This window comes from Mustela putorius, unplaced genomic scaffold (genome assembly GCF_011764305.1).
Source record: "Mustela putorius furo isolate JIRA1106 unplaced genomic scaffold, ASM1176430v1.1 tig00000281_pilon_pilon_pilon, whole genome shotgun sequence".
Lineage (NCBI taxonomy): Eukaryota > Metazoa > Chordata > Mammalia > Carnivora > Mustelidae > Mustela > Mustela putorius.
Genome location: NW_025421343.1, coordinates 15,362,432 through 15,385,705, shown reverse-complemented (window position 1 = coordinate 15,385,705; position 23,274 = coordinate 15,362,432). Strand labels below are relative to the sequence as shown.

Genomic DNA, 23,274 nt, shown 5'->3' with positions numbered 1-23,274 from the left:
CCTTCTGCTGTGGCACTGAGGACTTGCGTTTTGGCTCAGTCAGGACACAGGTCTCTTGTCTCTCAACTTCACCAAAGCATTGTAAGTTTGTGCCGTCTGGCTTGAGAAAATGTATAGTTCAAGTTCTACAGAATGGATAACAGCATTGCACTCCCCACCCACACACCCTATCCCCAGAATAAATGGACTCACATAAACAAATCAGCAAGAGAACTGACCCAAGGGACACAAATGATGCACTGGCTTCCACTTTTATGGATTCCAAAGGGACGTTCCCTGGCCAAGAGACAAAATCCACCTGCATAAGTCCTTGCTCAATGAGGTGATGGTGGTCAGGATTAGAGAGACTCTCAGAGTCCTGTTCCCCACCTGGACCTCATGGGGGTTCTTCTTATATCCCTTACAGATGCCAATGATTTCTGTGTGGTGTGCAGTGACCAACACTGACGAAGTCATTTTATTGTCCAGGGTACAACAAAGTTCCTCCATACACAGGAGATATAGACTCCTCTTAGGAAATATGAACAGTCTTTCTTTAGTCTACAGGTAGCAGAGGAAAATTCCAAAGCCTTCTCTGTTAAAAAAAGAACTTTTAGATTCAAATTAAAACTACATTGAGATATCAATTTATACCAGTTAGAATGGCCAAAATTAGCAAGACAGGAAACAACATGTGTTGGAGAGGATGTGGAGAAAGGGGAACCCTCTTACACTGTTGGTGGGAATGCAAGTTGGTGCAACCACTTTGGAGAACAGTGTGGAGATTCCTCAAGAAATTAAAAATAGAACTTCCCTATGACCCTACAATTGCACCCCTGGGTATTTACCCCAAAGATACAGATGTAGTGAAAAGAAGGGCCATCTGTACCCCCAATGTTTATAGCAGCAATGGCCATGGTCGCCAAACTGTGGAAAGAACCAAGATGCCCTTCAACAGATGAATGGATAAGGAAGATGTGGTCCATATACAGTATGGAGTATTATGCCTCCATCAGAAAGGACGAATATCCAACTTTTGTAGCAACATGGACGGACTGGAAGAGATTATGCTGAGTGAAATAAGTCAAGCAGAGAGAGTCAATTATCATATGGTTTCACTTATTTGTGGAGCATAACAAAAAGCATGGAGGACATGGGGAGTTAGAGAGAAGGGGATTGGGGTAAATTGGAAGGGGAGGTGAATCATGAGAGACTGTGGACTCTGAAAACAATCTGAGGGGTTTGAAGTGGTGGGGTGGGGTGGGAGGCCGGGGTAGCAGGTGGTGGGTATTATAGAGGGCACAGATTACATGGAGCACTGGGTGTAGTGAAAAAATAATGATACTGTTATGTTGAAAATAAATAAATGAAAAAAAATAAAAATAAATAAAAAATACAGAACTTTTAGAAGGTTTTGCATTTTTTCAGTATTTCGGGGCAAGAAATTATGAGATAAACAACCAAACACAAAAGGAGACTTTTAAAGTTTTCATGTTAAGTTTTGTAGGAAATAGTAATGTTTTTGAAGTTTAAGCACTCTTAGGAATACATTATACAAAAAATAGTTTCAAAACTGATACACAGTAAATAAACATGATGGATGAATAATTTTCAGCCAAATTTCCACACATTGAGGTTTCACACATGAAAATGGGTAATGTGATTCTGATTTTTTTATTACATTTGACACAGTGTTAGATACTATGATTCTTAATTTAACATGTGTAATTAATAGTTTTCAAACTCATCTTAAGATTTATAATATTATCTTATATTTTCCTTTTTGTTTTTTTCCTGATTTTTCTCATATTAGTAGGTAAGCTTTCTGAATCACTAGGAGGATTCATGAGTTGAGCCGGCATGTTCAAGAGTAAGATTCAGGATTGCATTGGCTAACACTCTAAGAAAAGATCAAGGGAGAAAACACATGGAAGAGTAAATAAAATGACACTTAGTTACATACGGGACATGGGCTATCAATCCTAGTTCTATCACAACTTTTCATCAGCACCCAAGTCCCTCCATAGAGTTCAGGGTTTACTTTCAGTATCATTTTTACATAATAATTCTTCCAACTATGGTACAAAATCTCACTCTACGGGGATTTCCTAGGAGATACTCAGACCGAGATTTGTTGTGTAACCTTGCCTGGAGTTGCATGTATTCTGTAACTCTTCAATTCAGTATGACCTTGGATTTGAATTACCTGAGATCTAACAGAACTACAAATTCTATTCCTTCAGGTTCTCCAGGATTCTTTTTCCTGACAGTGACTTGAGTTGTGAAGTACTTTGAGGTTGACACAAATCTCACCAACGATTGACTAACACCTACATCAGGCTGACACAGGCAGAATCATCATCCTTTAATGAAGGATGGTTGGTAAACTGATGCCTGGGGCAGCTCTGACCCCGCACTGTGTTTCACAGTGTCTGTGGTTCACCAAAGACCTCAGAAAATATCCATGATAGGTATGGCTGATGCTAAATTATTAGAAATTTTATCCCAGTCCTTGTTATTCTCACCTACAGAATCTCATTTTCAACTATAGACTCAGAGCTGTGGATGCTGAACATAAAAGCCAAGTGAGAGACAACAACTTCTCACATAGAGCTAACAAGGAACCAGACCCCCTGACAGAAACTGAATACACATGATGAGGAAGCCTCTGTGTGGGAAATGGGAAACATTACTCATTCTGTCCATCCTCTTAGGCAATGTTGACTTAAGAAATCTCTTTGTTTGATATGGTATGTGTGTGAGTGTGTCTACCTTATCTAATATGCATCATATGGTGAGTATGTGTCTATCATCTGTTTGTCTTGCCTACTATCCACCTATCCATCTATCAGTTTCTCTGGGGAGGGAGACAGAAGTATGACAGGATACACAATACATTGTAACAAACGGTTACCACAAATTTCAAACTCACTGCCTGAAGCATAAAATTCTGTCTTATCTCCTATTCTCTTCTGCAGGACTATGAGTTCTCCTCCTGTAAGTGAGAGATTCCTTTCTACCTGTCAAGTCCCTCTCACTTTCATCTTCTCAAAGAGTAGATAATTCACCTGGTCCTGGGTTACTTTAATTCACTTAAAATCATTATTAAATTGTCTAAAGCCATTAACCTGGAAAGAGCACATCCCAGAGGCTATAGTTCATCCTGGGGTCTGGAGATCACTGGCCAGTCAGCTGGAGTGGGAGTGCGACCTGTTTCCTTCTGGACATTAGCTCACAGGAATGGCCATTCACCTGCCAGACATGGACTCTGACATGTATACCTGTATCATCAAAGTCTCTGGAGCTTTCTCAGAAGGCAGGGCTATGAGCACTGTGTCCTGCCACAGCTCCTGATTATTGCAGGGAGATGCTGCTTCCCACACAAGCAATATGGAATTTGTCTCTGTTAGGTTTCTTCCAAACACAGAAGACATTTTAAGTTACTGCTCTCTCAGGAGAGGGGCCAGTACCCTGACTTTGGCGCTTTCCACTCTGCCACAGGCACCACAGAATTTGCATATTGTCCCCTGGGGAGGACCTTGCCTTAGAAGTCTGAGATAAAAGTCAGTTCAGAGCTTGTGTTTACTTATGAGGACTCACCGGTTCAGCTTCTCAAAATGAGGTTCCCTTCTCAGCTCCTGGGGCTACTGATGCTTTGGGTCCCAGGTAAGAGCACAGGGAGGATGAGGAAGGAGATTGGGGTGGGGAGGGTGAGCTGTCTGGGTGCTGTTAGTCCCTATGTGTGCTCTGTCCAGAGGTGAGATTGCCCTCCAGCAAGGGGTATTTAATTTTAAGATCCATGAAAAAATGAGAAATTAAAGGGAACATAGAACAGTGCTTTAGTGAGATGCTGAAAAAAAAAAAAAAACTTGTGGCCATTCTGTGCCCTGAAACTCTTCGGTTATCCATGGAGATTGGATATATTTAGGGTAGGAATCAAATTACAAAATATGATTTAGCCTCATATAAATGAAATTTAAAATCATAAAAATGGCTTATAATGTTGCTCTATAATCTGTATTTGTCTCTCATTATTTTAGGATCTGGTGGGGAGGTCGTGCTGACTCAAACCCCACTCTTGCTGCCCGTCACCCCCGGAGAGCCAGCCTCCATCTCCTGCAGGGCCAGTCAGAGCCTCATACACAGTGATGGAAACACCTATTTGCATTGGTACCTACAGAAGCCAGGCCAGTCCCCACAGGGCCTGATCTACAAGGTTTCCAACCGTTTCACTGGGGTCCCAGACAGGTTCAGTGGCAGCGGATCAGGGACAGATTTCACCCTGAGAATCAGCAGGGTGGAGGCTGATGATGTAGGAGTTTATTACTGTTATCAAAATACACATGCTCCTCCCACAGTGGTTCAGGCCCGGACACAAACCTCTCTGTCTGGGCACGTATGTAGCCAGAGCAGGGAGCAGCCCCAGCAGAGGCTCTGAGCTGTTGTCAGAGGCAGGTGCAAGGGAACTCAGGGCAGTAATGCACAGCAACGTGCAGCTGAGTGCTCTGGACTGAGTCCCGTCCCGTGCCAACAGCCTCAGTGGGGCACAACCAGCTCCAGAAGGGATGTGATCATCCTGTGGATGAGCGGTGAGCTGCCAGGACAACCATCCTGAACCTCACCCTGACCCTCCCGGCTTGTGTGCATGGGTCAGGGACAACTACTCAGCCTGAGGGTCAGAAACCTGAGGCATATTTGTGGCAACACAAGTACATACATTTTTGAGCTAAGAACTTCTGTGATATTTTCAGTAGGATACTATTTGATATCCTTCAGAATTTATTACTGTTTATTTTCCCACTTTCTGAATTTCTTCTTTCCCAGTTACACTAACTGTTCTTGTACGATGTTCACTAGATAACATTCTATACACACTAACCCCATAGGAAATATGGCTGAGAGCAATTAGTATGACTTTTTCTTCAAGATCCCAAATAGACTTGGAATACCATAGCAGATATAAGCTCCTAATCCTGTAAAGACAATGTCCATATATACAATGAAATTTTACTCAGCCATAAGAAGAATGAAGTCGAGCCATTTGGGACAACATGGATGGACCAGTAGGGTATTATGTGAGGTGAAGTAAGTCCAGAGAAAGACAAACATCATATGATTTCATTTATGTGTAGAATCTAAAACAGAAAGCAAAAAAAAAGAAAAAGCAGAAAGACCCATGAATAGGGAGACCATACTGGGGGTTACCTGAGGAGAAGGAAACAGGCAGGAGGGGAAGAATGTGTGAAGGAGATTGGGACGAACGGGCTTCCAGTTATGGAATGAGCAGGTCACAGGGATGAAGGTACAAGGAAGGGAATATAATCTATGAGATTGCAACAGTGTTGTGTGGAGCAGAGCATAGCATATTGATATGTCATAAAAGAATTATGAGAACTCTTCAGGGATTTTAGGATCTCGGTTTTGAAAACTGCTACGGCAATGTAAACTAAGTAGCCACAGTCCTAGAAGTAAATGTTAAATTTAAATATTGTCACATTTGATGAAGAGCACTATTTTATATGAAGCTCCATGCTAACCAATCTTTAATAAGACAATTTTCAGATTAGTTGTAATTGAAGGAACAGAGATAGAATTATGAAACAGGTGTTTTGAAGTGTATGCAAATTATGGAGCTACTGTCAGTTTCATGTTTTATATCTACATATTGCAAGAAATGTCAGAAGAAACATTAAGTATTGTATACATTTGTATCTAATATTAAATCAGATTCACACAAAACTAATTTGTGTGAACAGTTAAGTCATTTTTTTAGAAATGGTTCATCATGTCTAGACATCAAAATTTATAGTTCAAAATAATTAGAAAGGCATTATAATGTCATCACAGACAATAAAATATTCCAAACTCAGGGTTTTTTCTTCTTTTGCATCAGAAAAAAAACTTTTCAAAATTAAAAATTATTGAATATTGCAAAAAGGCTATGTGTTTTGCTTTTATATATATATACATATACAATATATACATATATATTTATATATGATATATATAATAATATGTTATATATTATATATATGTATATATATACATATTTTTTTTTCCTCTCTCTTGTCATCTACTTTCATCAGTCTTTTTGTTTGCCTGTTTTTGTTTGTATACTTTGTAAATCTTACCTTGGGGCCCATTTGGGCTGGGCCTTCTCTTTTATTTTATCTTTCTTTTTTTTTTCCTCTCTCTCTCTCTCTCTCTCCCCCTCTTTTTCTTTTTTCTCTCTTTCTTTTGTCTTTCATTTGTGGGGGGACTCTTGATTGCTCAGAAGCGTACCAGGGTGCACCACAGTCTGATACATTCAGCTACATCCGTTCAGCCATCTCTCACCAAAATAACTAGGAGGAGGAATGCCCAACAGAAGAAAAATTCAGAGGCTGTGCCTTCTGCAACAGAACTAATGGCTATGGACATAGACAATATGTGAGAAAAGGAATACAGACTAACAATTATTCAGGCAATAGCTAAGTTGGAGAAAGCCATGGATGACAAAATGGAATTGATTAGGGCAGAACTGAAAGCCACCAGGGATGATGTTCATAATGTTCTCAGTGAGTTCCATTCTAATCTAAATTCTCTAAAAGCTAGGGTAACTGAGACATGAGATAGAATTAGTCATCTGGAGGAAAAACAGAGAGAAAGGATCAAGAGGAAGCCTGGAAAAAACATCTTATAAGCCATGAAAACAGAATTAGGGAAATAAATGACACCATGAAATGTTCCAATGTCAGAATTATTGGAATCCCTGAAGGGGAGGAGAAGGAAAGAAGTCTAGAAGATATAGTGGAACAAATTCTTCATGAAAATTTTCCCAATCTCGTGAATGGAACTAGTGTTCATGTACTAGAGGCAGGCAGAATGGTCTCCCCCCAAGATTATAGAATTTTGAAAGTCCTCAAGACACCTGATAGTAAGAATGAGGAATCATAATTGTAGACAGGATCTCTTAAAAGCAGCTAGGACAATGAAGCTCCTAACATACATAGGAAAGCCCATCAGAATAATGTCAGACCTGTCCACAGAAACCTGGCAAGCCAGAAAGGGCTGGGAAGATGTTTTCAGGGTACTAAATGAGAAGAACATGCATCCAAGAATACTTTATCCAGCAAGACTGACATTCAAAATGGATGGAGAGATGAAGAGTTTCCAAGACCGGCAAGGCTTAAAAGAGTATGTGACCACCAAGCCGACATGGCAGGAAATATTAAGGGGGGTTCTATAAAAGAGAAAAATCCTAAGAATATCATTGAACAGAAATATGGAGACAATCTACAGAAAGAAAGACTTCAAAGGTAACACGATGTCAATAAAAACATATCTATCAATAATCACTCTCAATGTGAATGGCCTAAATGCGCCCATAAAATGACACAGGGTTGCATATTGGATAAAACGACAGGATCCATCCATATGTTGTCTACAAGAGACCAATTTTGAACCTAAGAATACACCCAGACTGAAAGTGAAGGGATGGAGAAGCATCTTTCATGAGAATAGGCCTCAAAAGAAGTCTGGGATAGCGATTCTCATATCAGATAAATTAGATTTTAAACTAAAGACTGTAGTCAGAGATACAGAAGGACACTACAGAATTCTTAAAGGGACTATCCACCAAGATGATCTAACAATTGTAATTATCCATGCCCCCAATATGGGAGCAGCCAATTACATAAGAGAACTGTTAATCAAGATAAAGAGTCATATTGATGTGGATACATTAATAATAGGAGACCTTAACACGCCTCTCTCAGTAACAGATCATCCAAGCAGAAAATCAATAAAGAAACAAGAGCATTGAATGACACATTGGACCAGATGGACCTCATAGATATATACAGAACACTCCACCCTAAAACAACAGAATACTCATTCTTCTCAAGTGCACATGGAACCTTCTCCAGAATACACCACATCCTGGGTCACAAATCGGGACCCAACTGATACCAAAAGACTGAGATTATTCCCTGCATATTCTCAGATCACAATGCTTTGAAACTGGAGCTCAATCACAAGGAAAAGTTCAGAAGGAACTCAAACACCTGGAAGCTAAAGACCACCTTGCTTAAGAATGCTTGGCTCAACCAGGAGATCAAAGAAGAACTGAAACAATTCATGGAAAACAATGAGAATGAAGACACTTCAGTCCAAAACCTATGGGATACAGCAAAGGCAGTCCTAAGGGGGAAATACATAGCCATCCAAGCCTTCCACAAAAAAAAAAAAAAAAAAAACTGAAAAATCCAGAACACACCAGCTGTCTCTACACCTTAAAGAACTGGAGAATAAATAACAAATTAAGCCAACTCCACACACAAGAAGTGAAATAATCAATATTAGAGCAGAGATCAATGAGATAGAAACCAGAGATACAGTAGAATGTATCAATGAAACTAGAAGCAGTTTTTTTGAAAGAATCAATAAGATTGATAAACCATTGGCCAAACTAATCCAAAAGAGATGAGAGAAAGCTCAAATCAATAAAATTATGAATGAAAGGGAGAGATCACAACTAACACCAAGGAAATAGAAACAATCATCAGAAGTTATTATCAAAAGTTATATGCCAATAAGTTAAGCAACCTAGATGAAACGGATGCATTCCTGGAAAACTATAAACTCCCAAAATTGAACCAGGAAGAAATTGACAACCTGAATAGACCGATATCTAGTAATGAGATTGAAGCAGTAATCAAAAACCTCCCAAAAAACAAGAGCCCAAGACCTGACAGATTCCCTGGAGAATTCTAACTTTCAAAGAAGAAATAACACCTATTCTCTTGAAGCTGTTTCAAAAAATTGAAGCAGAAAGAAAACTTCCTGACTCTTTTTATGAAGCCAGCATTACATTGATCCCCAAACCAGGCAAAGACCACACCAAAAAGGAGAATGTCAGACCAATATCACTGATAAAGATGGATGCTAAGATTCCCAACAAGATCCTAGCAAATAGGATCCAACAGCACATTAAAAAGATTATCCACCATGACCAGATGGGATTCATACCTGCATTACAAGGATGGTTCAACATTCGCAAATCAATCAAAGTGATAGAACAAATCAACAAAAGAGGAGAGAAGAACCACATGGTCCTCTTAATTAATGCAGAAAAAGCATTTGACAAAATCCAACATTCGTTCCTGATTAAAACGCTTCAAAGTATAGGGATAGAGGGAACATTCCTGAACTTCATAAAATCTATCTATGAAAGACCCACAACAAATATCACCCTCAATGGGAAAAAGCTCGCAGCCTTCCCATTGAGATCAGGAACACGACAAGGATGCCCACTCTCACCAATCTTGTTCAACATAGTATTAGAAGTCCTAGCAATAGCAATCAGAAAACAAAGAAAAATAAAAGCTATTCAAATTGGCAATGAAGAAGTCAAACTCTCTCTCTTTGCAGATGACATGATTCTTCATATGGAAAACCCAAAAGACTCCACCTCCAAACTACTAGAACCCATACAACAATTCAGCAACATGGCAGGATATAAAGCCAATGTGCAGAAATCAGTGGCTTTCTTATACACTAACAATGAAAATACAGAAAGGGAAATTAGAGAATCGATTCCATTTACTATAGCACAAAGAATCATAAGATACATGGGAATAAACCTAACCAAAGAGGTAAAGGATCTGTACTTGAGGAACTACAGAGCACTTATGAAAGAAATTGAAGAAGACCCAAAAAGATGGAAGGCCATTCCATGCTCTTGGATCAGAAGAATAAACATTGTTAAAATGTCTATACTGCCTAGAGCAATCTACACTTTTAATGCCATTCTGATCAAAATTCCACCAGTATTTTTCAAAGAGCTGGAGCAAATAATCCTAAAGTTTGTATGGAATCAGAAGAGACCCCAAATTGCTAAGGAAATGTTGAAAAAGAAAAGCAATACTGGGGTCATCACGTTACCTGATTTCAAACTTTACTACAAAGCTTTACTACAAGCTTTACTTGTAGTAAAGTAAGGTAAAGTAACTTTACTACACCAAACAGCATGGTACTGGCCTAAAAACAGACACATAGATCAGTGGAACAGAGTAGAGAGCCTAGGTATGGACCTTCAACTCTATAGTCAAATAATCTTTGACAGGAAAAAATATACAGTGGAAATATACAGTGGAAAAAAGGCAGTCTCTTCAACAAATGGTGCTGGGAAAATTGGACAGCTATATGTAGAAGAATGAAACTCGACCATTCTCTTACACTGAACACAAAGATACACTCAAAAATGATTAAAAAAAAAAAAAAAAAACGTGAGACAGGAATCCATCAGAATCCTAGAGAACATAGGCAGTAACCTCTTCGATATTAGCCACAACAACTTCTTTCAAGATATGTCTCCAAAGGCAAAGGAAACAAAAGTGAAAATGAACTTTTGGGACTTTACCAAGATCAAAAGCTTCTGCACAGCAAAGGAAACAGTCAACAAAACCAAGAGGCAGCCCACGGAATGGGAGAAGATATTTGCAAAATGCTGATATCCAGGATCTATAAAGAACTCAAACTCAACACACACAAAACAGATAATCATGTCAAAAAATGGGCAGAAGACATGAACAGACACTTCTCCAATGAAGACATACAAATGGCTATCAGACACATGAAAAAATGTTCATCATCACTAGCCATCAGGGAGATTCAAATTAAAACCACATTGAGATACCACCTTACACCAGTTAGAATGGACAAAATTAGCAAGACAGTAAACAATGTGTGTTGGAGAGGATGTGGAGAAAGGGGAACCCTCTTACACTGTTGGTGGGAATGCAAGTTGGTGCAGCCACTTTGGAGAACAGTGTGGTGATTCCTTAAGAAATTAAAAATAGAGCTTCCCTATGACCCTGCAATTGCACTACTGGGTATTTACCCCAAAGATACAGATGTAATGAAAAGAAGGGCCATCTGTACCCCAAGTTTATAGCAGCAATGGCCATGGTTGCCAAACAGTGGAAAGAACCATGATGCCCTTCAACAGACGAATGGATAAGAAAGATGTGGTCCATACACACTATGGAGTATTATGCCTCCATCAGAAAGGATGAATACCCAACTTCTGTAGCAACATGACAGGACTGGAAGAGATTATGCTGAGTGAAATAAGTCAAGCAGAGAGAGTCAATTATCAAATGGTTTCACTTACTTGTGGAGCATAACAAATAATATGGAGGACAGGGAGATGGAGAGGAGAAGGGAGTTGGGGGAAATTGGAAGGGGAGGTGAACCATGAGAGACTATGGACTCTGAAAAACAAACTGAGGGTTTTGAAGAGGAGGGGGGTCGGAGGTTGAGGGAGCCAGGTGGTGGGTATTATGGAGGGCACGTGTTGCGTGGAGCACTGGGTGTGGTGCATAAACAGTGAATTCTGTTATGCTGAAAAGAAATAAATAAAAACAATTATCAAATATTATTTGAGGTCTTGTATTTGCCAAAAGACAGTGTTATTTTCAAATACATAAGGAAATTGATTTTGCTAAAAGTACAAATTTTGATGCCATAATAAATGAAATTGCAGAAAATCAATCCAGAAAAATCTTATACTCAGTCAAGATATCAAATTAATAAAGTCTTACCATTTATTATACAAATTTATTGTATTATTTAAAATTATAATACACAAATATTATTTTTGCAAGCTCATCTTTTTGGAAGTTTATCATGAGCTTATTGTAATATTTGCAAGTGTACTGCCAGTATTACTTTGCCAGTTCTAACACGCAAGTGTTATTTCTGCAAATACTTATTTGTCTCTATTTGCTCTAGACCTGTAGGTCTGAGAACTTGAGCCCTGCTATCCAACAGAGCCAGGTGGTCAAGGACTGCTGGGGCACCAGACAGGTGCACAAGCTCTTTCCAGGGAGACACCAGGGACCTGGAGCTGGGCAGAGAGAGAATGCAGATTGCAAACATAGGCTTCCCCGATTTCCAGGGAGGAATGCAGTCAGTCCATAGATGTGTTCTGAATTGGAAGCCTAACTGTTAGGCAGGAGTCTTTAAGATCTGAAAATAGGCTTCTTGGAGGGTAAGACTGGGAGATGGGCTGTTCTGTCTGCTCCCTGTTACTTTGTTTACTAGTGTCTTGGGGGCGTCTTTGTGCACGTCCCGCTGGCTTCCAGATAGAGGTGTTTGGGGGCCAGTTCCTCAGGTGGAAGTTTTGCCAAGTTGGGGCACTAGAAGTTGGGTCCAAACCCTTTGCTCTTCAGGGAGAAACCGGGGTTTACAAGTTTCCTTCCAATGGTATACTGTTCTGTTGGAGGTGGACTTTATGGCAAGAATGTGTCCCAGCATTGTGCACGTGTTTCAATGTGGGTATGACCACTTTAACCCAATGTGTAGGAGTCCCTTAGCTAGTTTCTGGATATCTCACAGTAGGAATTGTCCCATGTGCAGCTGTAGGTTCCATGTGTCCAAAGGAGGAGGTGAATTCAGAAACCTCCTGGAACACTGACCATGAACCAGAACTTCTTTTTCTTTGGATTCCTATGGAAGATGTTTGGATCACAGATTTTAAGTGTTTCCTCATTTTTTGTTTTAGCCTCATTGGCACACAGGGCTATATTATTTTATCTATACAACATAGTGATTCAACAAGTTTATACATTATTCTATGGCCACACCTGTCACTATACAGTACTATTACAATATCACTGACTCAATTCCTTATACTTTAAAAAATATTAAATAAATAAATAAATATTTCTTCTTTCTGAACTTTTATTTTTCTGGATAGCTGGTTGTCCGACCTTGACTAGCACAATAATGGTGCAATGTAGGCTATAACTGTTTTCTCATGGTTCTCTATTTTGTACTTCTACCACCACTTTTTTCTGCCATAAATCTTTTTAATCCCAATGAAATCCCAATACTTCATTTCTTGTCTTTGTTTCCCTGGCCTTTGGAGAAACATTCAGCAAGAAGTTGCTGCCTGTGTTCTCCTCTAGGATTTTGATGGATTCCTGTCTCACACTGAGGTCTTTCACCCACTTTGAGTCTATTTTAGTGTACAGTCTAAGAAACTGGCCCAGATTCATTCTTCTGCATGAAGCTATCCAATTTTCCCAACATCATTTGTTGAAGAGATTTACATTTTTTCCATTGGGTATTCTTTCATACTTTGTCAAAGATTAGTTAACCATAGAGTTGAGAGTCTACTTCTGCTTTCTCTATTCTGTTCCGTGGGTCTATGGGTCTGTTTTTGTGCCAGTACCATACTGTCTTGATGAAGACAGCTTTGTAATAGAGCTTGAAGTCTGGAATTGTGATGCCTTTAGCTTTGCTCTTCTTTTACAACATTCCTTTGGTGATTGGGGCTCTTCTCTGGTTCCATATAAATTTTTGGATTATTTGTTCCAGAGTAAGATATAAATCAGCAGGGTGTGAGTGAGGAGGTCCTGGCTTATAAGTCCCTGCGGTCCTTCCATTTGTCTAAGTTAGGCAGGCATAGTAGAGGGAAGGTTCTCAGTGCTTTTGTGGTGTGTGTACATCTGGTCCAGGGCATTATTTATAGGTACCTGTCCAGACAGGTTTAACCCAATCCTGTTAGCAAATAAAGCCTTATGGGGTAGTGCAGAATGTAACTTTGTTATAAGAATGACCTAAGTGGGTGGTGGGCACCTGGGTGGTTCAGTCAGTTAAGTGTTCACTTTCAACTCAGGTCATGATACCAGGGTCCTAGGATCAAGCCCCATGTCTGGCTCTCTGCTCAGCGGGGAGACCGCTTCTCCCTCTGCCTACTGTGCTCTCTCTCTGGCAGATAAATAAATAAAAATCTTAAACAGACAAACAAAAACAAAACAAGAGTAATACTCTGGAGGAATGGCATCACACCTGCACCTTTCCCTTCATGACCCAGGCTGCCACCAAAATAGAGCCCACTGAGAACCGACTCATTCTCCAGACGCTGTTCCCCCTCTTCCCTCTGTAAGTCAAGCATCTTCTACAGTCAGCCATGCCCAGGCACCACAGAGGGCCACAGTGAGGTCTCCCAGACTAAGAAGCAGAGACCATGACTTTCAGGGTATGCAAGGGAGCACAGCAGGGCACACAGCTGTAATTTTTGTTGCTGTCTCCAACACTGTGGGTGGGTAGCTGCCCCCTGCTGGCAACAGTAATAGGCTGCACCTTAGGCCTCCAGGGCCTCTGATGGTATAAGACAGTTAAGAGTTCCCACCCACATCCAATTCAGAGGGTTTTGTGGTTGCTGAGGAAGAAGCAATGCAGCAGCTCATGGGTGAGGGCGTCCTGGCTGAGAAGTCCCTGTGATCCTTCCACCTGGAGAAGTTAGGCTGGCAGAGGAGAGGGAAGGTTCTCAAGGGATTTGGGGAGGCATGTGGACCTCTGGACCAGGGCATCACTTACACGTTCCTGTCCAGACAGCTTAATTCAACCCCATTACCAAAGAAAGGGGCAGTGTCGGAGGTGAATTTCTTCTGTGGTAAGAATCTGGTGAGCATAATTTCCATCAGCAAATCCCAACCCCCACAGGAGTGCCCTCTCTTCCCCTGGCCGCTGCTGAACTGAGCCCTTGTCCATACATTAAGGTCTTTGTAAAGACCTCTGAACCCCCAAAGCGAGGGAAACTAGAACCCCAGTGTGTGATCTGGAGCCTAGATATATGCAAGGATGTTCAGCGGATGACAGATCCTGGCTCCCTCTAGAGAAGAGAACCGCCCTCCACCCACCTATAAGGCTGAGCTAAAACATTTACCTTTCCCTCTGAAACTGAATGATACACAGCCCTTGGCTCATTAGCATGACAATACATTTAGCTCTCTACACCATGCTGGTTTTAAAATGATCCTAAGTTTTGAGGGGCTAAAATATATATTCCATTGATTTCCACTCTAGTTTTTATATTTCCTTCATTCTACCTGCTTGGATTTTGTTTGCTCTTTATTTTCTAGATTCTTAGGGTAGAAGCGTAGGCCATTCCTATGAGATGGTTCTTTCTTTCCTAATTCAGGAATTTTTCAAATTACATGTCTAATATTATTTGTTTATCCATTTATTACAAATTAAACACAAAGCTGAGAGAAATTGGCTATTTCTGCAGTTGGGAAGCAACAGGAGAAATATGAGAAGCTAGAATGGAAACATGGTCCTGAGGTGTGGGTCCGATGCTCTTCATGATCCATTATCTGGGGAGATTTTTTATTTGATGTCCTCAGCACTAGGGACTCTTGGGAGAAAGAAAATGGAAATAAGCAAACAAAAAAGCCTTAAGTAAGTGTGACAGCTGTAGCAGACAGAACTTGGGTGGGGGGGCCCATGACACCTACAGCCCAGGGTTCATGCCCTCCCATTCAGTGTGGGCAGAGCTCAACTTCCTTCGAGCCCATATGATTTGCAGAGCGGAAGGGATCTGACAGATGCAACTACCATCCCAAATCAGTTGAATCTCAGTTAATTAAAATGGAGATTATGCTGGCTGGACCTCACTAAATCAGGACGAAGCCCTTAAGGGAGGAACTAAGATCTCTCCCTTGCGGATGAATTTCCCCTTGCTGCTATGATTAGTAAGGATCTCACATGTCAGGAACTTTGAGTGGCCTCTAGGACACTGAGGTGACCTCCGGCCTACAGCACCAAAGGTCAGGACCTTTAGTCACATAGTCACAAAGAAAAGAATTCTTCCCACAACCTGAAAAGATCTTGGAAACAAATTTTTTAAGACTCTGGATGAGAAAGGAGTCGGGCCAACACCTTGGTTTCATCCTGGAAGACCCCAAGAAGAGAACCCAGCTAAACCCTGCCTAGAAGACTGACACCTAGACACTATGTGATGATCAATGTGTGTTTTAGCCACTAAGTTAGTGCTAACTTTTCATGGGGCAGTAAAAAAGGAATAGGATAGTAAAATTCCTATGTGGTGATACAGTGTTACAAGCTTAGAAACTAATGGGAATCTCAGGACCCTGACATGTTACAGGACACTATTTGTCAGTTTTCCCAGCTCCCCCTGGGGAGGATACAGAAGCCCAAGGGAGGCCAAGGTAGGGGTGGAATTGGATGTGAAAACTGTCCCTTTCATCCTTGTCACTGTGCATACTTAGGCTTCTGGAGTTCAGCCTACCTGTAATGTTCTAGAAAACAGAAAAGGAAGACAAGAAAAGACCTTGGCCAGATACATGATGGGTTTCATAGAAAAAGGACATGATAATTGGACAAGGTGAAAAAGACAAGTAAATAATCTAGGACAGAAGAAGTCTGAGAAAGATAGAGAAACCTGAATCAAAGGAGCACAGATAACTACATTCAGTTCTTGGTTTCTGAACAACATGGAGGGTGACTATGTGAGCCCTGTAGTCATATGATCATTAAATTATAAAACAGGTTCTGTGGAAAACACAAACACACAGACACATGTCAGTCTGAGATCCTCCTCTCTCATAGTCTGACCCTTTTACCCAAACCACCCAGAGACCCTGGGTCATGAGGAGAAACACCTGAAGAATGGAGCCTAACTGAGCAGCCACCTGTGGAGGGTTTTGTTTACACCCAGAGCACCGTGAGAGGAGTCTCCTTACTCTTCTGGCAGTAATAACTGGCAGCATCCCCATCCTCCACCAGACCAGTCGTGAGACTGAATTCCGTCCCAGACCTACCACCATTGAACCGGACCGGGACCCCACACACTCCACTAGATGCTTTATAAATCAGGATTCTCGGACACTGTCCTGATTTTTGTTGATACCATGTAATACAGTGTGTAATGCCCAAAATGTCACTGACTTCCTGACTGGTCTTGCAAGAGATGGTGGTCCTCTGCCCTGGAGACATAGTCAAAGAGGCTGGAGACTGGGTCAGCACAATGTCCCCAGTGCAGCCTAGAATGAGAAACTCAACAAATTTGACAGAGGTGCTGAGAGCATCCCAGTGGAGACCCACAGCACTGATGACCTTGTAGTCAGGGTCATGGACAACATTCTGAGGAACCAAAAAATGGAAGGGAAGTGGGCAACTGGAACCCCATGCCAAATGCTTGAATTCCAGCCACCAAGAACCCAGAGATACCAAAAGTATCGAAGCCACAGTGAGTTTGCCCACCATTTCTCTGTGTGCCCCCCTCTCACCAGAGCCCAGAGCAAAGGATCCACAGCAGGGGAGCCCCAGACCCCATCTTGGAGAACTGGACTGGAGGCTGCTCCTCGGAGGCCCTGACTGCTGCCTTTAAGGATGTTGAGAGCAGCCTGGGGTTTTTTCTAATGACACAACATGCAAATCAGCTCAGAAGAGCTTAAGGTTTTGCCCAAAGTGGCATGTGCTCTCAGAACACCCTGTGGGACTTGGAGTCAAAAGAAATTTCCATGTATAGCACAAGCATGTCCCAAGGGATTGGGGGACCAGTTTCTTAAAACTTTGCCTTCTAGTCTGATGACACATTGGGGAGTACCCTGGGCTATCCTACTGTGAGGATATAGGTTATTTCAGGAACACTCTTAATCCCTAGAATTAACACAGAATTTATTTCAAATTGTGATTATGGTCAGGAAGAGAAAGCTGTGGGATTATAAAAGAGTGAACTACGGTGGCCTGGCTCCAATGGGGAGAGGAAGCCAGCCCCACTGAGTAAAAGGCCTTCAAATGAAGTCCTGACATGTCCTCAGGACCTGGAAATGGTGAGAGGGCTGAGCATGGAACCTTGGTGAAGGCTGGGAACAGACACTAATCAAGGAACTTGCCTGAGTGTGGATAAGCACACTGCTCAGTCCTGGAAACCAATGTCCTGTCTTCCTGAAGCCCAGGCAGAGCAGTCACTCCCGCTCAGAGTTGAGAAGCCCCTGTGCCCAACTCACATTCACCCTGCCTCTAACATTGACGTGTGGTGTGAAGGCACCATGACAAAGCCCAGAAGACAGACCTGTGTGAATCCCAGCTCGCAAGGTAGAGCACATCCTCTATCACCTCAACAATTTCTCATGAACTAATTCTTCATCTTCTACAAAATGCATTCCCAAGTGGCTCCCAGTGACTTTTCCCAGACAGGAGCAGGCTGAGCCACATGTGACTTACCATCGCCTAACGGGTCATTCTAGCTGTTTGTCATCTGTCAGGGCGAGGGCCAGGCAATGGTAGGGGGTCCAAGGGAGTGGCAGGCAGACAGCACCACCAGGTACCACCACGACCTTGGACTCTGTCAGCTCTGCCTTCGTCCTCCATGGGGATTTGCATCAACCTCCCACCCCTATTGCCTCCACCACAGGCCTGATGCTGCTCACTGGGTCTTTTCCACGGAGAAGGTATGAGCAGCCTTGGGAGGGCAAGAGGCAGCCTGATGGTGCCAGTTCCGCAGGCTCCTGCTCTTATGATGCAGGCGAGAAAATGTCCCCAGGGGGACCCTCATGCTCCCTGAGAAGAGTGGTATTGGGAGGGGACAGGAAATGAATGCCACCAACCGCACAGGCTTGTTTAGGGCCTGGCCTCACCTTGGGAAACCCACTCTGGCTCTAACAGAAACACAGCATCTCTGCATCAGCCCAGTGTGCTTCTGATGGCAGCTTCAGGTGAGCACATGACACTCTCCCAAGCTGCCAGGTCCCTGGCGGTTCCCCAGGAGAGAGTCTCCATCAGCTGCAGGACCAGTGAGAGCCCGGCCAGGAAGCACTGCTTGGCCTGCACCAGCAGGGGTTAAAGGCCCTCATTTACCTCCCTTCCACGTGAGTTAGTGGGGTGCCTGCCCATTCAGAGGCAGCAGCTCTAGGACAGACTTGACTCCTACCATCCGCAGCCGGCAAGATGAAGACAATATGGCTGACTTCGGTCTTACAACATCAGGATGTACTGTCACAATGACAGAACCCCACATCAGACTTCAGCCCTCATGCTAGTCATGACAGCCCCAGTCTGGCCTTCTCCACTCAGGTTCCTACTTTGCTTCCCATTGACTCCAACAGCCGTCCCCATGCAGAACCTCCTCTCTACCAGATGTTTGTAGTCTCCATCTGCTGAGCATTCCTATTTCCTGACTTTGCCATTCAAATTTTATCCAGAAAAAAACAGCTCAGGAAGGAGACAACACTATATCTCAGTCTATTCTTGTGCTGGAACCAATGCACATTATTCTCTTCCCAACATATTTTTAATATCAAAAAACAAATCTTCTAGTGCAAAACCAGGAGCAAAGAGCAGCCTCCTTTTGTCACTAGAAAACATTTTAAATTTGGAAAGAACAGCAAAGCAGGTTTAAGAGTGAGGCAAACAAAAAATATAGAAGATGGGAAAGATAAAGGACTCACCACCTGGACACCTTCTCCCCCGACGCTTACCCACCAAACCACTGACATTCACAGTAGCCCCCACCCTGTCTTCTGTGTTTCCCCAGCAGCCTGCTCACCGAGCTTCTGTCACCCCTTTCAGCCACTTTTAGACTTCTTGGCCTGCCCATAAAGTGGAAGAACAGTGTTTGAAATCAAGATAGGTAGACTACACCACTCTAGTATCATTCCTTCCTAGTATCATTCCTTATTGCAGACAAACATCAGCCCCAAAGTCTCTCCCGGTTTCTGGAATATTTCAGTTCCCACCTCCTACAGCCTCTCACAGCCTGTCACAATTCGCAGTGGTTTCAGTGTACTCAGTATATGACCTTCCATTACCTGCTCTCTCAGTTGTTTGGCTGATTCTCCTCCAATTGTCTCTCCCCACCCAATATTGATCAGTCACTCTCCTGGCCATGCCTTGGGTGCACCATCAGAAAATCATGACCATTGAGATATCACCTTACACCAGTTAGAATGGCCAAAATTAACAAAACAGGAAACAACATGTGTTGGAGAGGATATGGAGAAAGGGGAACCCTCTTACACTGTTGGTGGGAATGCACGTTGGTGCAGCCTCTTTGGAGAACAGTGTGGAGATTCCTCAAGAAATTAAAAATAGAGCTTCCCTATGACCCTGCAATTGCACTCCTGGGTATTTACCCCAAGGATACAGAAGTCGTGAAAAGAAGGGCCATCCGTACTCCAATGTTTATAGCAGCAATGGCCACGGTCGCCAAACTATGGAAAGAACCAAGATGCCCTTCAACGGATGAATGGATAAGGAAGATGTGGTCCATATATACTATGGAGTATTATGCCTCCATCAGAAAGGATGGATACCCAACTTTTGTAGCAACATGGACGGGACTGGAAGAGATTATGCTGAGTGAAATAAGTCAAGCAGAGAGAGTCAATTATCATATGGTTTCACTTATTTGTGGAGCATAACAAATATCATGGAGGACATGGGGAGTTAGAGAGGAGAAGGGAGTTAGGGTAAATTGGAAGGGGAGGTGAATCACGAGAGACTATGGACTCTGAAAAACAATCTGAGGGGTTTGAAGTGGCGGGGGGATGGGAGGTTGGGGTACCAGGTTGTGGGTATTATAGAGGGCACGGATTGCATGGTGCACTGGGTGTGGTGAAAAAATAATGAATACCGTTTTCCTAAAAATAAATAAATTGAAAAAATAAAAAAAAATAGAAAATCATGACCAGCTCTCCACCATTACAATGCTGAGCATCTCGGGATCTCAGGGATGCCTGGGTGGCTCAGTCTGTTGAGTCTCTGCCTTCAGCTCAGGCCATGGTCCTGGGGTCCTGGACCCGAATGCCCAAGGGACGACTTTAAAGGAAAAGATGACAAGTGGTGAAAAATGTGTTGAGGCATAGTATCCTGTGTTCCTAAAGTGACAGGGTTGAAGAGTGAGGGAATCAGAGCGCCTGGGTGGCTCAGTCTGTTGAGCGTCTGACTCTTGGTTTCAACTCAGGTCATGATCTCAGGCGTGTGAGACACAGCGGGCGTCAGGTCTGACTCAACAGGGTGTCTACCTGAAAGTCTTGCCATCTCTCTCAGCCCCTCCTCATCAGCAATAAATAAATAGATAAAATCAAAAAGAAAAAAATAATGCGAGAATTGCCTTTGTGAGAATGAGTACACCTGGGAGAGAGAGAAGGGAGGTAGGAAAGGAGCCGGAGCAGAAATGAATGTCCAGGACTCTGCCCAGGAAGGCTGGGAAACAGGGCCCATGGGAGGAAAAAGTGAGAGGGACACTACCTTCCATAGGGGGGATTCTGAATAGGAGAGTTCAAAGCATCCTGGGATGGATTCTCGCATTGGGCCCCCTGCTCAGAAGGGAGCCTGCTTCTCACCTCTGCCTCCTGTTCCCCCTGCTTGTGCTCCCTCCTTCTCTTTAGCAAATGAATAAATAAAATCTTTAAAAAAAAAAAAAGTGGTATGGGGAGATGCAGGAGAAGTCCACTCCCTTCATTTTCTGCTGGGATCTTACAAGCCCTGCAAGGAGTATGTCAGGAGAAGTGACTTCTCTGGCAAATAGGGGAACGCACATGTTCAGGGCTGAGCAGGGAGGAAGCAGCTGGTGCAGCAAAGCCTCACTGACCCATGGCCCCGAGCAGCAGGTTTGTGTTCAGGGCTGAAGCACTGTGGGTGGATAGCTATAATGATGCTGGCAGTAATAGTCCCCCACATCTTCGGCCTGGAGGTTGCTGATGCTGAGGGTGAAGTCTGTCCCAGACCCACTGCCGCTGAACCGGTCTGGGATACCCGTGGCCCTGCTGGATGCATAATAGATGAGGAGCCTGGGAGACTGCCCAGGTTTCTGCTGGTACCAGGCTACATAGTTGCTAACACTCTGACTGGCTCTGCAGTTTATGGTGACCCGCTGACCTGGAGACACAGCCAGGGAGCCTGGAGACTGAGTCATCGTGATATCCCCATGGACACCTGCAATCAGAAAAATGGTGATACAGACACAGTTTATCCCCCTCATGCTGAAATATGTCATTGCAAACGTGCTTCCTAATGGTACCACATGGCAGTACATCATTGGGTCTATTTTGGAAATAACCAGTGTTTCTCATTATATATCTTAAAAAATTATTTAAAATGACACTAGTCCAGAAGGACTGTGGCACTTTTCAGTTTCTCACCGGAGACCCACAGCAACAAGCAGAGGAGGACCTGCCTCTGTGACGTCATCTTGCTCCCCCTGCCTGCCTGACACACCTCAGCTCAAGTAACAAAGGCTCCTTTTATATAGCTTGAGCCTCTGGTCTGGGCCTGGAGGGGCTTATGCAAAGCAGTCAGGGGGAACAGAAGCAAATCTCACAAGCAGTGGGTTGTGAAAGTGCCCAGTGGAAATGTAAGGAGCCAAAAATAACTCCAAAATAGAGTTGTATGACAGGAACACATGAAAGTCAACTCAGAAGCTATGAGAACAACTTAGTTCTAAAGTGACAAACTGCTACAAGATCGAGTGAAGAGCTTCCATTGTCAATTTAAAAATATCTTTAAATGGGTTCAGTGTCCAGAAATGATGAGCTTGGCTCTTCATATCAATAACCCTGGTAAAATAAAAAAACATGCTGGGAAACAAAAAATGGGAGGCAGGGAGGGGCAAAAGAATTGGAAGTCACAAAAAGAAAGGGGAGAGCTTTGGGCCCAGCTTTTTATAAAACCGCTGACTGGGGAACATGGAGCTCTGAAACCATTTTCTCCTGCAGATGGGTAAGGACGTGGCAAACACTTAAGCTTGGGTCCTGGAGCTGTGTAATGTCCAGAGAGATGAGAGATGGAAGACAGACCCAGAATTTCCTCCCTTGGGGAGACATATGGGACCCTCATTGGACCTAGGGGAACTCTGAGCTTTGATTTTCAGTTATTCTATCTTTTCAGTTCAGTATTTCTGTTTTGTGTTGAATTAACCAATGAGTGAAATCTAGGTGCCTTCAAGAAAATTCAGTTCCCTCCAGTGGTTTGAGAAGTCAGCGCAGGGTTGCTTGGGCACCATATAAACTTCCCTGCACCTGTTCTTCCTCCTACTGTTTCATCTTAAGCAGAGGGAAGGGGACAGGGGTGGGATTCCCTTAAGACACGCAGTCTCGGTGAGGAGGGCAGAGGCTGTGGAGGCTTCAGGCGCACTGCAAGTCCAGCTACAAAACTTCTGCCATCTTTCCTCTGAGTGGGGCAGATGCCTGAGGCTTCCTCTGTCAGGTGGCACCCTGGCTGTTCCATGGGTCCCTATAGCTGCTGCACTGCTTCATGACATGAGCCATTTCCTAGACCCAGACGGAGCCTGTATCAAGTAGACTCTGCCTGGGGATCCACACCTCACCCTCACAAAGGGTCGATTCTCCCATCACTCCACCCCTCCATTTACCTCTGATGATGGTTAATTTTATGTGTCCACGCCCAGTGGAGTGGTCAATGCCCATTTAAATGTTGCTGCCAAGTTATTTTTTAATGTGATGAACATCTACATCTACATCAGTAGCCCTTATCACA

At 43.0% G+C, this 23,274-nt stretch overlaps 2 gene segments (V, D, J or C); one reads left to right on the top strand and one right to left on the bottom strand.

Annotated features, from left to right (window-relative positions):
* Nucleotides 1-23,274, top strand: part of LOC106004692 — a 253,961-nt gene that overhangs the window by 204,562 nt on the left and 26,125 nt on the right.
* Nucleotides 21,383-22,031, bottom strand: LOC106004811. The segment is given in 2 exon segments: nucleotides 21,383-21,714; nucleotides 21,921-22,031. Coding segments are annotated over 2 exon segments (366 nt in total).